This window comes from Aythya marila (genome assembly GCF_965140915.1).
Source record: "Aythya marila genome assembly, chromosome: 9".
Lineage (NCBI taxonomy): Eukaryota > Metazoa > Chordata > Aves > Anseriformes > Anatidae > Aythya > Aythya marila.
Window position 1 is genome coordinate 9,787,112 of NC_139050.1, and position 14,911 is coordinate 9,802,022.

General features: G+C 48.8%; 2 protein-coding genes across 4 annotated transcripts in view; one reads left to right on the forward strand and one right to left on the reverse strand.

Moving 5' to 3' along the window:
• NEU2 (neuraminidase 2) overlaps positions 1-7,281 on the reverse strand; it is a 32,757-nt gene extending 25,476 nt beyond the window's left edge. The window contains exon 1 of the mRNA XM_082766994.1: positions 7,030-7,281. Within this exon, the coding sequence (XP_082623120.1) occupies positions 7,030-7,094 (65 nt within the window). The 5' untranslated portion in view covers positions 7,095-7,281. The remainder of the gene's footprint in view (positions 1-7,029) is intronic.
• NGEF (neuronal guanine nucleotide exchange factor) overlaps positions 1-14,911 on the forward strand; it is a 50,114-nt gene that overhangs the window by 11,873 nt on the left and 23,330 nt on the right. For 2 of the 3 annotated variants that reach the window (XM_082766991.1, XM_082766992.1), the window contains 3 exons: positions 2,355-2,475; positions 11,943-12,116; positions 12,239-12,339. In XM_082766991.1, the coding sequence (XP_082623117.1) occupies positions 2,355-2,475; positions 11,943-12,116; positions 12,239-12,339 (396 nt within the window). The remainder of the gene's footprint in view (positions 1-2,354; positions 2,476-11,942; positions 12,117-12,238; positions 12,340-14,911) is intronic. The other variant, XM_082766993.1, reaches the window with a different exon arrangement.

The window sequence follows — 14,911 nt, forward strand, 5'->3', positions numbered from 1 at the left end:
TCTGAGAGCTATGCAAGCCACCAAAGGCTATTACTTTGTTATGCAGTAGTAATAAAGCACACCACGTCAGCTCCTGAAAGCAAACCCAGTTCTCTAAGAAAACAACAGACATCCTCCACCCCAAAATAAAAGAGGCCTGGGAAATGTCCCCAAGAAAATAGGTGTCTCCTGCCTGCCTGGCCAAGGGAGCCATGCTATTTCAGCAGAATAAAGGCCCATTCAGCCTTGTGGCATGGACAGAAGGAAAGTTCCCTCCCTTCTCCAAGTTTCCAAGCAGACAGCAGCAAAGCAAAGAGCTCCTGTTTAATATTCTGCTACTGTTGTCGATGAGGTTTGTGGATAAACGGCGCCTTGCTGATGCCAGAGCAGACCTGCCCTCCGCCCTGCCAGTGCAGCAGCAGGACCAGAGCAGAGCCGTCCTCTCCCTGCTTTCCCAGAGCGCTGCTGCAAGGGCAGCAGAGAGGAGACCTGCCCTCCCTCCTGACCGCCGGGCATCACGGCACCCAGCGGCTGCTGAGGAGGCCCTCTTCCCTCCTAGCAGCAGGTGCCCCTGCAGCAGGACCAGCACAGAAGGACGCAGCTTCTTTGTGCATCTGCAGCGTCCCGGCACTGGGACAACAGCCAGAAGGACATCCCTTCTGTCTAGCCAGTGTCATTGAGGAAGGACAAGCTAGAAGAAAGGCTTCTCTCTTAGCAGCTCACTAGAGCATCCACAGCAGCTGACCTGCGCTTCTCTCCCGCACACTCCCTCTCGGTGTGAAAACGGATCTGTTCCAAACAGGGCTTTTTCTTCCATATCTGCAGCTGTTCAGCAGGACACACTGGGAACGGTTCTTTTCTCCAGTCCACACGCCAGGACCTGGGCTCTGAGCAATAGCTCTTTCTCCACTATGCCTGTAGCAAGTCCAGCTTTTGAATTCAGCTAGTATTGTGTAAGCAGCCTTCTCCCTCTGCTCCACTGACTCCATCCCCTCTCCCAGAAACTGGACAGCGGGGGCTTTTACACCAGCCTCATTTGTAGCAGGAACTTCTTCTGACAGCATTTGCTGACGTGCATGGAAACAAGGGATGGGTGAGCTCTTTTATCTTGACTTCAAACCCATTTGAACAGCAGCTATCCAAGAGTTTGACTCAATCTCAGATGTTAACCTGTTCTCTTTTTGCCTAGGATTTGAGGGGAGGGGAGGAGAGGGGAAGGAAAGAAGAAAGGAAGACAGGGAAAGGTGCAGGGGAAAATACAGGGTAGGATACCAAAGGGGAGAAATAAAGACTCAAGAAATGAGAGCACACACAAAATATATATATATAATAATTTTAAAGCATATAAATCCAGCAGAGAGAAAGGCTTTTGTATAGGCTCCCTTTGCACCAGCCTAGCTTTGGCTTATAGCCTAGGAGCTGTGAAGTATAATAGATGCTTTCCTTTAATTAGAAAAAGAGTCTGTGTTTTTTTAAGCAATCTCCTCTGACAGGAGGCTTGAATGCTTAAACTATTCAAAAGGCAAAGAGAATAACTCGAGCTAGCATTTCGTAAGCCCTTGGCACTTTTTTAGGGAGTTTAAAAGGTCTGGATTTCACCCCTTCAATCTGAAAATCCATAGCACTGATTCAAAGGGTGTGTCAGAAACCAGCTTCATTTAGTGTTGACCTGACTGTGCTGTCACCAGTTTGAAATGCAAACAGAATTATGACTTAGACCAAAATATTTCTAATAAAAACCAACAAGGCCATTTATCAGCAGGCCTCAAACAACAGGAGGTTTCATTTGAAAAGTGAGACGCATCCCCTCCTGCCAAGTACTGCAGTAGTAAGCCATGGACTTAACACAACATTGGCTCCCTGGGAAAGGGCTGGAGGTTCATCTGAGGGAAAGTGGAGAAGCAATTAAAAGTAAAGCTCCTGTCTCACCCAAATCTAGCCTTGATTTATCCAGTAAACTAAACTTCTACTGTGTGCCTGAAAGCAGAGCAGTAATGAAGACCTGACTCGGGAAACAAATATTAGCATGTACTGGCACACGCAGCTAAACCTTTCCTCCTTAAATTGCACCAAAAACCACTGCTGTGGGGGCCCGAGTTCAAGAGCAACTTGCAAACAGGAGAACTGGTGGAGTACATCTACCTTCCCCTCTTCTTGCTTGTGTTTGCAGCTGTGGCAGTGCCATGCAATCATGCAGTATGCAAGCTAATGATACTTAAATCTTGCTCGAAAATCCACACTAAAATGTAGCTCTTTGTGTCTGTGGTCTTCCCATTGCCTTTGGTGGAACCAAACCTCCACAGTCAGTACCAGTGAAGACAGCCCTCATAAACGCATTGATTTTAACACCCTCTTGACTTTCTCTCATGTCACAGGGTCACTCCGAAACAATGAGCCTGTCAAAGAGCCCCTGAATCTGGATGTTTTGTCTCATAAGGGATCGCCGTCTCCAGAAGCCCCTGATAAGACATCTTTAGAAGAACTGTTGATCCAAAGGTAAGGAGCGCACACGTAGGGTATTCACTGTGCTTCCGCAGAAGAACACGGAGTGGTGTCAGAGCAAAAGTGCTTGGTTTTGAAGAACAGCTGGACTAAGCTGTAGCTACTAATCCATGCCTGCTCACCCTGACTTGTAGCACAGTTCTCAGTCTTGGTGATCTATATCATATAGCGCTGGGTTTGTGGTAAAACGGATCTTAGCAGCACGCGCTTGGAGAAAAAGATGGAGAAGTGAGGGAGAACAAGTAGACAGCAGGGAAGGTTGCAAAAAGGGGAACGTGATGTAGGATAACCCAGAGCAAAGAGGACAGGCTACCTTAAGAAGCTTGTTGAGAAAATAACAAGAGCCTGCAAGCATTTCCTTACAGAACATCCCAATGTAAGGATGACCCCATTTGCAGCATTCCCAGAGGGCTCTCCTGAAGCTTGTTACACAACCCCATGCAGAAAACAGGTTTTTGTATCTGCAGAAGTAGATACAAAGTTGTTTTCTAAAGCATTTTGATATTGTGTTTGCTGTTTACTTTCAAGAACTGGTGGCCAAAGGAGGTCTTCAGTGAGGCCTAAACCCCTCAGTGACTGAGGTTCAGCAAAAGGCCCCGATCCCATCACCAACATAGTGCAGGGCCAGGGGAGCCTGATGGACTCCACGCTGAAAGCAAACGACAGGCAGGTCCAAACACAACCAACAGATGGGTGCAGGATTTGCATCCAAAGTGAAAATCTCATCTGCCCTGTCTTAGAAGTGCTGTGTGTTGCAGGGCAGGCTGCTCTGCACACAGACAAGAAGTTTACCCACACTCCTGCTCTCTTGCCCACTGCAGCAAGGCAGAAAGATAAGCAGCTACCTAGCCTTACATTTTCTAATACCTCAGTCATGTATTCTCCCCAAATCCCTCTCCAGTTCCTTATCTCTTGTGTGTATAACTGTGAGGTGGTCCCTACCCGTACAACAGAAAACCAAACTGAAAGCACTGAACACTTGCCCTCTAAGGGTGTGGGCATTACACCGCACCGCGTGGTCCTAGGGGCTGACCCCAGCTGTGTTGGTGTAACGCACAAAGAGGACTCCAGTGAAGGAATTAGCCAAACTGACAAGTTGGATATAAATAAATTAATTGCCCTGGCTGAAATTGATTGCCCTTTGGCATTAAACTGAGCATATGAAACTAGACAGTTACAGTCTGCTGAGATGTCACAGCCATCTGTCTTCCTCTCCTCGCGGCATAATCATCGCTGTCAGCCTCTGACATCCTGACACTGCAACTTAGGCAGCTCTGAAACACACACATCCTGGTTCTCCCTGGAGCTGGAAACAATGAGCCTGCGCTGGGAGTCAGTCTTTATCAAAGAGGCTGCTGTGCGCAGAGCTTGACAGGTCAGTACGAGTTCTAAGTCGTGTCTGCTAAAAGCAGGCAGCACTGCTGAGTGGCATCGCCTCGTGCAGCTGAGCAGAGAAATTTGACAGAGAATGAAACCAGAGTTCCAGCTCAAACTGAGCCCCTGTCCTTCTTCCCCTTTCTCTGAAAGATCAGCTGTAATTTGTAAGAGAGCCACTAGAAATTTGCATTGTGAAAAGCCTGCAGGATCCTAAGGATCTTGCCATTATTTGCAATAACTGCTGTCCTCCCCCTTCTACAGGGGAAAGCAGTCCATTGTGCAGGTAAGACATCCAAAATATTATCACTGATCTCAAGAAATGCATTTAATCACTCCCAGAACCACAACAAGTACCTCTCAGCAGAGAGTTCTTCTGAAAGCAGAAGAGAGTTTGCAGAAAGGAGAGTATGGGCACCTCTGAGCAGAACCTGGGGTTCTCAGCAGCAAATCACTGCAGGGACGAGGGCAGGTGGGGCATCGCTGCCAAATCTCTTCACATTCAGCAGCGTCTCTACAGCAACTGGATGAATGGAGGGCTGGGCAGGCACAATCCCTTCTCCTAGCGTGAAGGCAGCCAGCAGGTCTGGCATAAATGTGTTCACAGACAGGGACGTCACTTCACATGCACCCTTGCTACATAATTTAGGACAAGAAGTGAACACAACTGGAGAACGTAGTCACTGGCACAGGAAAGGGAATATTTCTCAGAACTGAGCTCAGATGGGATATGGACTTTAACACTGAATAAGGAGGAGCACTACAGACTCCTTCAAACCCACCAGTGACTTGAGTCTAGGTGTCATTCCAAGCTGTGAGAATAGCAGAACAGCTCGTTGATCTTAGACACTGAAAAACAAAGCTTGCAGTTTTTCAAGCTGGCCTCAAACGTTGCTGGTGCTCCAAAATCTGCCATGCACCCTCCACAAGACACTTCTTAAAAGCACTTTTATGCCTACCTGTTCTCAGATGACTTTTTTCCCATGACCTTTCTCCTGTGCAGCCCCCAGCTCCCCCTAAACGCTCTAGAGTTCTCCACAAGATCCTGGTGTTTTTGGGTGTTTGTGATTTGGGTGATTTGTGTGTTTGTGCTGTGTGGCTCCCTCCACATAGCACAAACACCCAAACCTCGAGCACAATGAGCCACTTCCCAACTACTCGGCTGACTTGCTCTGCACATTTCAGTGCTGAGCTTCTAGCACAACTTCCGTTCTTCAGCACAACCAAAGCCAAAGGACTGGAAGGAACTAAATTCAACAAAAGCTGCTCGTTCCCACTGTGATCAGTCCTTCCAGCTTCGTAGCAGCAACAATTGTGCAGATTGAGATCACAGAAAAACATCCATCCAGGGTGTCCATCCACAACTGTCAGCCTCAGCTGAAAGCAGCTCCCACAGAGACCAGCCAATCATTCATTTCAAACCCGAGAACGGAGATCCACCAGTCGTGATCTGCCCTATATTATCAGCTATCAGGATGCTGACTTCACTTCATTTCTAATACAACACAGACATTTTAGCAGCAGGGTTATATTATTCACCTACCATTTCCCAGTGTCAGATGGAGGGTCAGATGCTAGACATGATACATATTCATCATGGGCCAGTAGATACACTAGAGAAGAAACTCAATGTGAAATTTCATGTTGCAAAGCTCACTGCAAGGTCACTGATTTAACAGTGCAGAGCAATCTGCTTCTTTAGGCTGGTTATGAAACCTCCAATGCAGAGAAATCAGGATCATCTAAAATCAGTGGATTATGTTTGATCTGAGCTAATAGAAGAGAAGCACTATGATTGTGAATACAAGCAGTCACCTTCAGCAGAGAGAGGGAGTCTATTGTGATTGAATTCACGCAAACACATATATCAGAAAGAAACACTGTCTATGTAAAATAGAGTAGCACTGAAAGACGCTTGTGTAAATTTGGGTTAGCTTCCCACAGCACAGCACTATTTGTCCTGGGCAGCAGAGGGCACTGCTTATATAGACTGATTTAACCAGAAAGCCTCTAGAGAGGCTGGGACCTGTGTTGCAAGAGGTCTTATACCATACTCGAGGAGTTACCTTCTGCTTATGAAATGTATTTCTGACAGTCACCTCTTCCCTTTGCTGCCAATGGGGCCCCTCACACAGTCGTAGTCTCTCATCCCCCCTCCTGAAGCACCCAGCTGTGGGCAATTCCTCTCTTCATAGCACTCTCCTGGTGCAGAAGTAGGCTCCTCTCTCTGCATGCTTGGGTCCTCCTCCCTCTGCCTTTCCGTCAACTGGTTTCCTCATTGTGCTGCCTGGACCCAGTGTGAGGATCACTGAGGATACAGCAGAAATGGCCTTTACTCACAGTGCCTAGCACTGTACCAGGTCATTTCTACAGCTGAAGTATTAGAAATGTGTTTCTCATGTCTGGACAGAGCATATGTTTTCCCCATGGACAGCAGCTCAGGGGATTTTAGATGCTAAAATCTAAGTCTCCGTTTTTTTGTGTATTGCACAGAGTGCAAAATGGCCTACAATTTCCATGGATTTTCACAGGTCAGGCAAAGATGAAGCCTGGCAAACCCCAAATTTCAACCCATATTTCAACAGAAACCAAAGCTTCTCCAAGGATAAAACAACAGGCTTCTGGTTTTCTTTTAATAAGCATCCAACAACATTTTCCTAAGCCTAAGAAATCGATGAGCCTTTTTAAAAAATAAAATATAAGTGGTCTATGACAGACCGTCAACAAGTAAGTAGTCCTATTGATAAGGAGCATCAAAACATTAGAAGCACCTAAATGTAAAGATCCCATAATAGGAAGTTCTGAACATTTTTAGTTATCAGTAAGACTGCCAGTCCCAATGGATTTAATTAAGGTATTTTGGTGAAAACACTTTTTTGGTGAAAAGGAGGTTCAGGAGAACAGATGTGCCTTTGGCCTTTACAATCTAAAAATACTAGGGATGAGGAGTTCCACTTATCTCCCAGTAAAATGTCAAAAAAACAGGAATTAAAATTACATTGAGACACCCGTTGTCAAAAACACTACTAAAAAAAACACACGTGAGCAGAAAGAACCTGAATGAACCTGAAGTATGAAAATATACTTGACTAGGTATAACATTATTCAAATGTATTACTAACTTCACACTTCCCTGTAAATTTGGTTTGCTCAGATTAAAACAGGGCTTCTTACCTCATCTTGTGGCCTTTCTTGGTGTGAAACTCCCACTGACTAGAAGGGTTTGGGGAATTTTTCATGAATAAGATCCGCTGGCCTGCATCTTCTCTTTTTAGTTTCTGAAAGAGGAGGTCTAATTTCTGAAAACAGCATTAATAGAACATTAAAAATATGCATTTCAACATAGTTTGAAAACAAGCTCTTTGCATACCTATATCCTAAGGATTGCTATTGAATTTAGATGGACATAAGAAAATTTAATTGAAATGGTTAATCATTTTTCAGAATAACTGGAACATGAATGTACAGGCCAAGATTGGAAATTCTTCCCCCAAGCATAACTTAAGTGAGGTAATTATATAAATAAACTAATTACAAACTCATACCAATTTTCACATTTTTAATGCAGCCATGGACGAGGTCAGCCAGTATTTAAAATCTTTTCCAGCAGCACTACAGCAAAGCTGGAAGTGGTCTGCAACCCCACAATCCCTCCTCTTCCCTTGCAGAATGTATGCAAGTTCAAAGCCACTCTCTTTCACCCACTGGGAACTGAACCGTGGTCATTCTCCACGTCACCAGAGCATGACCATCGTTACGAGGCCATAAGGATAATTTCCAGTGCCTGCGTGCTTTGGGAACTTAAGAATTCCTGAGAGAAAACTAGGCTGTAGTTTGTCATGGTGTTGCAATACTTCTGTCACCAACAAGAGCACAGCACACGCAGCACCACTCGTGTGGTGCTGAGGTAGGGTTTTTAGCTATTTGCTTTAATGTCTGTTGTTCAAACGGTCAGATTCTTTCTCTTCCCCTACAACCATTCAGGACATTTTAGTATGAAATACAAGGATTTTTGTCAGAAAGCCAAAATAATCATGAGATTTTACTGATTTTGATGATACAGGGGAAAGCTTTTTAGGTTACAGAACAAAATAGTTGTTGATACAATGAGAAAGACAAGAAAACCTCTTCCTAACACCTACCTGGATGTTTAAGATCAGGTGGAGAAGGGACTTCTGCCTAAGCCGGCAGTTTCACAAGCAGCTTAAGATGATCCAAGGTGGCACAGCCACAGTCGTGACGTGCATCTGCACATCTGCCACCTCCGCTGTGTTGGCACTTGCCTTGAGCTGACCCTGTAGTGAGACAATTCAGTGGTCACACACAAAGCTAGTTCTAAGAAAAAAAATAACAACCTTCCACCGGTTTAGGTGACCAAACCAGCTCACCAAGAATGAGAGGAGCATGAGCTCTGGCTTAAATTGGAGGCAGAAATCTGCCTCAGGGAGTCAAGTGAAGAGTGGCATTGAGCAGGTAGATCAGCCTAAGTTGCACTGGCAATTGTGGAAGAAGAGAGGGAGAAGGAGGCAGCTAAGCTGGAGCTATTCTACTTAGCAGTAATAGTCCATTATTAACTGACTTAAAGTGGTGTCTGGCAACTAGGGGATTCCCCTGGAAGGTTTGGTCAGGTTCAAGCACCTGTCCCAGGGAGCAGAGAGAGCAGAGCAGCTCCAGGAGCAGAGACTGATCTGCCCTGGACAGGCAGTAGCAAGTGGCATGTGAAGGAGCGACACAGCAGTGACTCCGACTTGGATCTCCCACCCCTAGGATGAACATACCAGCCTCCAGACCTCTGTGAGGGAATCACTTGTTTGCTTTTCTTCATTTTTCATGACAAATTTGGAAAGCTTGCTGTTTTGTCCCCAAACAGAAAAGCAAGCTTTAGAAAATCTCAGTAATGTTTGAAGGACAAAAATATCTCCTTCTTGCTAAGTAATTTTTTATTATTATTTTTTTTTTCACTCCAGTCCCAGAGCTCTGGGAGCACTCTATCACCTCACTTGGGAGAAAAAGTATTTCTCAGGCACTTGTTCACTTTATGGATGGTCTCTGTACATCAGCGTGAAGTATGAGGCTGTGCTATGAGCCTGGAGAGAAAGAAATAGCAAGATTTTTGAAAGACCACATTACAATTAAGAAATAAAAGTTCTAAAGGAAGGAAAAGTAGTCTATTAGTCATTGCTACACAGCGGAACAGATTTCCGAGATACAAAAATACAAGCTGTGTCTTCCCATGGCCACAGGGGGCATTTCACTCTCAGCTGGTATTCTCACCTCCCCATAGCTTCCAACATTTTTATTATCATTATTACTTTTAGCGACATTTTCCAGGTTTTCATCTAGACCAAAGGTGAAATTGTTTTGGAAAATTTGAAGAAAAAAGAAAGACGGGCAGGATCAAGTTACTTAACAGTTATGGGATCCTGAGAAGATGCTTTCTATTTTTGAATGTTTTTCAAACCATGACCCAGATGCTTTTTCTAAAAAGACATTCCAATTTGTAATAGACTTAACTGTTGAGAGTGAAGCTGTGTGAGGGGTTAGAAGTTGTTAGCCTCTTAATGCATATTTCTGAAACTTTTTTTTTTTTTTTTTTTTTTTTTTTTTGTAGATACACCCTAAAGTTATATTTAGATATGTATTCATTCTAGCAGTGACAGTAAGAGCTTATGCACTGAATTCTCTTTGCATACTCGGGAGAACTCAACGCACTTGGTCCTCTTTAGCAAACAGCATCTCTGCATTTCCAACATTCAAAATAACAAAGGTGCTCAGTACCATTAATGCCCTTCCTCCCCTCTTCAAAGAAAGAAGCTTTTTAGCATCCCACCCACTTACTAAAACCCCTGACAACATTCCCTGTCAGCAAGCCACCAAAACATCAATCATTACCCAGAGTTTCAGACAGTCTCTGCTCACTTATCCCTTCAACGAGGTTTTGGCTGCCTCCTCAGTCATCTGCCTCTCCATGCTGCCCAGCCCTGGTATTTACTGGCTGATAACCCATTTTCGTGCCATACTGACCATCTACCTGCTGACAATCACCACACACCTCCCCCTGTCTGTCCTCCTCCTCTGTAAGTGGCAAAGCAGGCTCCAGCGCCCATCCTCACGCTGACAAGACCCCACATTTTCCCATCAGTGATCTGGTCCTTCCGACCTCCCAGTCCAGGGCTGAACTGAGAGCCTAATCTCAACCCTCAGTTCCCTCACAGACATTTCTTTTTCTCTCCCCTTCTGCCTCTAAACAACTTAGGGACTGAGCTCTTCTAGTGTGCTAGGTCGAGATCTAGTTCATGTAAGCCAAGGGAGTTTTTCTGAATGTATAGTCATGTGCTGGTTAGAAGCTATCCTGATATATCATTTAGCAAATGCAATATAAAAACGATAAAAGCAAAGCCATTTTACATATACAGACTGACGCAGGGATTTTATGTCGTTGCATAAATTACATTAGTACGTACAGAATAAAGCGTGTTTATTTATGCAACGGGGAGAAAGTGAATGTGAGGAATAGCCGAGCATTTTCTGACTGTTAACTCCTCGATCGCAGTGTGGTGCAGATGACGTTTTTTTGCTGGGGGTTACTAACGTGCAGGGAAGAGCTGCACCCAACAAGCCCATGAGCACACGAACCGATCTGCGGGTGTAACCGCACCGTGGAGCTCAAGAGGATTTATCCCTGAGGCAGAAAAACAATTACCTGAACGAAGACAGAGATAGATCATTGAGTACTGAGATACTTACTGCCTAAACGAGAAAATACATCCTCATGGAAGTAGCGACGCTAAGGAGAGGGAGACGGGGGAAATGACCGAACGGGTGCAGAACCCTGCGGGAAGACGCGAGGAGGATAATGGTCAATCCTGGGGGGTAACCAGGGGAGCAGCACTGGCAGGAGGGATTAGGCTGAGTTTCTGAGTTACATTCCTTCCTCCATCTCGGGGTTTCATTCCCGGAGAAGAAATGCACCATATGCACCAGCTCTGGAAGCAGTTCAGGAAAGCCCCCCTCGCCCACCCCCTCTTCTCCCTCGAAGCTGCCGCCAGGCGCACATAGGCGGAGGGGGAGAGAGAGGTCAGTGCCAGGCAGGGCCCCCTCGGGCGTGGGGTGGTCGCCCTTGGAGGAGAAAGGCTGGGGCAGGGGGATCTGTGGGGTCTGTGGGGTGTGTGGGGTCTGTGGGGTGCCTGCCGAGGAGGGAGGGAGGGATGGAGAAGGGGCTCCCCTGCTTCTGAGGAAGGAGCCTCCCTGCAGGAGAGCGGGGAGGGGGGGATGGAGGTCGGGGTGCCTGCGAACGTGGGGGGTCTTTGGGGCAGGGACTGTCGCCTTTTGGGGGGGCCCTCGGGGAGGAGGCAGGCAGCCTCCCGGCGGAGGAGGGACCTGCGCGGGAGCGGAGCTGGGGGCCGGGGCCGGGGAGGTCTCTGCGGGCTGGGCACGGGGGGCTGAGGGCGGCTCTGAGGGGCAGTGCGGGAGCTCTGGGGGGGCTGGGGGGGGCTTCGAAAGCGTTTTGGAGGCTCCAGGAGGGTCCGAGGCGGGGGGGGGGGGGCTCTGAGGTACGCGGGGGGCTGCGGGGGTCGGGCGGGAGCTCTGAGGGGCTCCGGGGGGCTCTGAGGGAGCCGGGTGCCGGGAACCCGACGGGCTCCGCGGGGGGCTCGGGGAGCCCTGAGGGGTCTCGGCAGGGACCCGGGGAAGGCTGAGGGGGATCTGAGAGGCTCGGGAAGGATTTGGGAAGGCGGAGAGCGGCCGCGAGGGGCTGGGGGGGAGCTCTGGAGGGGCTTGGGGAAGCCCGACGGGGGGCTCCGAGGGGAGGCTGGGGGGAGAACGGGGCGGGGGGGGCTGAGGGGATTTTGGAGAGGGAGCCTCCGGGAGGGGGGGGGGTTCTGAGGGGATTTCGGGGGGCTCCGAGGGGATCTGGGGGCGAAGAGCCCCGGGGAACGCTTGGGGGGGGGCTGTGAGGAGAGGCTCCGAGGGCTCTCCGCGGGGGTCAGGGGAGAGGCTGCGGGGGGGCTCGGGCGCTGCCAGGCCGCCGGGGGGCTGCGGGGGCGCCCCGGGGGCGGCCGCAGCTCCCCTCTCTCGGCGCCGCGCAGGCTGCTGCCTTCCTACCCCCGTTACCGTGGCAACCGCCCGGGCTCCCCCAGCCCCGCGCCGCCGCTGGAGCCGGAGCCGGAGCCTCTCGGCAGCCGCCTGCCGCCGCCGGCCATGGAGCTGCTGGCCGCGGCGCTCAGCGCCGCCTGCGCCCTCGACCAGGACGACTCCGGCAGGTGAGCGAGGGGAGGGAGGCGGGGAGCCAGGGCACGGCGGGGGGCGCGGAGGGGCCGCCTTCCCCCTCCTGCCCCCCCCTTCCCTCCGAGCGCCCCGCCTGAGGCTGCCCCGCGTCCCACAGGGAGCCCCCCGCTGAGGAGAGCCCCGCCGCCGCCGCCCAGGTGCCGCCGCCCGCCCACCCCATGACGGCCGACTCGTGGAGGAACCTGATCGAGCACATCGGTAAGGAGCCGTCGAGCGGCCTCTCCCCCCCCCAAAAAAAAAAAACAAAACAAAACAAAACACAAAAACCCCAACCCCAGCCGGGCACGAAGCCCAGCGAGGAGCGGAGCGGCCCCGGTGAGGGCGAGGCGAGCCCCGGGCTGGCCGCAGCCACGCTGTGGTGCCGAGCTTTGGGTCTGCTCCTCAGCCAGGAGGGCTTTCTGGAGTGCTCAAGTCAGCGAGGCTGCGGCCGGACCTGCTGCTAGGAGCTGGTTTTGAGTGCCTGGAAAGGTGCAGGAGGCAATCACGGGGCTGGCAGCCCTGCAGGGGCCGTGCTGAGGGAGCTGTTGGCCATGGGCACGCGCTGCTGCCGAGGAGCACATCGGGTTTCCAAGCTGAGTTTCTTGGGGTCGCTTTGCAGAGGCAGAGTTGAGGTTATCTGGGCAGGCTGTGGAGGAGAGGATTGCCGTGCTTTCTCTGTTGTGGTATTTTTGTGGTGTGCAACCAGACTCCTTTCTGTGGTATGCGGAGAGGACCTTCACTGCTCGGTTCTTGGTTTCCCACATCGGAGCTGTGACATTCCCCAGAGAGATTTGGGCAACGGCAAAATTAGCCCCATCCCGAAGCAGTTTTTGCGTTGGGAAGGTAGAAGCTTTCTTTTTAAAGGGTTCAGTTTAATTTCTGGAAATGATAGCGCAAGATCCTCGAATGTAGAGAGCGGGGACGTAGCGCTTCGCCTGGCAAAATCCGATAGATATTCTTACGAGCAGCAATTCTCATCCCCCCGGGGGAGAGAGGAGGCTTCTTGAGCTGTCACTGGGAGAGGAAAGCAGCTGCAGTTTGCTGTCAGGTCATGGTGGCAAGGCTGATTCTTGGAGTGCCGCTGGGACAGGGACAGGGCCCTGTCCCTAGGCAAGGTAGATGAGTGCTGGACTTTGTGGAAGAGAGCTGACCGATCTGGCTGCATGTTGCCAGACGTGTTACTTACTTGTGGCTGCATAGGTACTAATCTCCCAAGGCAAACGTGCCAGCATGTCCTCATTTTACTGAGACTGTGCTGCTAAGAGGCATGATAAAATACTAAAGCCAGCAGGACTTCAAAGCAACCTAGTTGCTATATTCATATATATATTTTTGTGCTGTATATCAGAAGGATGCTGTGTGATAGCACTACACGCGTCTGTTTAATTGCAAACAGGTCTTTTGTGCCTTGATGGAAGGAGACGGGGTTTTGACAGCCAGAGATGCTACCCTAATCTTCAGGAAAGAGGTCATTTTAAGTGGCTGGAGCACACTCGCTCCCTTTCTTTCCTCCTGCCTTTGAGGCACTAATGGACTTTTTGCCTGAAACTGGAGCAGAGAATTTCAGAAAAAAATGTCTCTGGACCTCCTGAGATTTTACATAGCTTTCAGTGTAATAGTGTTTACTTTAAGATCACTCTCTAAGGCGAGCATTTTCCCCAGTTAGTAACGAGTTTTGGAATTCCCCTCCCAGTTTGCAAGGGATCCAGGAAGGGAGACTGACAGCAAAATGAAATAGAATAAACATGATAGGAAAAGTCTAATATAATACTTAGAAACTATGTAAACATCCCTTACGAAGAACAGTTTCATAAGCTTAAGCACTTAAAGTCAACAGGCAGCACCAAACCCATGCTCTGAGCACATGGCTAGCCTTTAACCAGCTGACAGCAGCGATGGCTGGGACGTTAAGGAACAGACAGAGCTTTTACTGGTCTCTGACATTCTATACTTGCTCGCTTACTAAACATAGGCATTTACTAAATTATCATATGTTCAGTGTCGTGTTCAACTACTGTTCTCAGCTTCTTTCTGCGTACTCAGTCGGTTGGTTCCCAAATTTATCGCTCTCCTTTCAACATGTTGAGATCCTGTTCCCTCACCTTGCGTCTGTCGTACTACCTGTCCTGTGCCATAACCATCTCCTGCTCCACTGAGAGCAGGCTTTTGCTTGGTTTCTCCAGGTCTCTCTGAAAATGTTGCAGGTAAAATCAGCTAAGCCTTTTCTTTCCCAGTCATAACCTCCTTGCCAACATACAGATGTACCTTTCACACCAAGACTGCAAGGAAATCTTACGTCCTTGCTAGCACAACCCTCTCTGTTTCCTCCTACCCTTATTCTACCTAAACCTGTCTTTTGTCTTTCTGCTGATACCACCTTTCTGTTTCTTCCTAATATTGCTGTCTGTGGAAGACCTTCAGCCAGTCTCTCCTCAGCTCCCTCCTTAAAATGTGTTATCTTGGTGGCATTTCCAAACGAGTTCTGGCAGGCAGATAACTTTAGTCAGTCAGGTCTCCCCGTGTCTGCACTTGCATCGCCTGCAGCTGAAGGCTGTGTAGGTCTCTCTGATGTGTCAGACGGGGAACCTGGAAACAAAATCAAGTTTCATTGTCTGGATATTGTTTCCTTAAAAGCAAGGGAAGAAAATGTCTCAAGGATCTTCTGTAAAGGGCTGCTCTCCAGATCTGCACAAGGGAGACTAAATCACCCTCACACAAATACAAAATGTCCTTAATTGCCTCTGACTTGCAGGACAGACCCACCAGCGCAATGATCAGATCCTGCAAATGT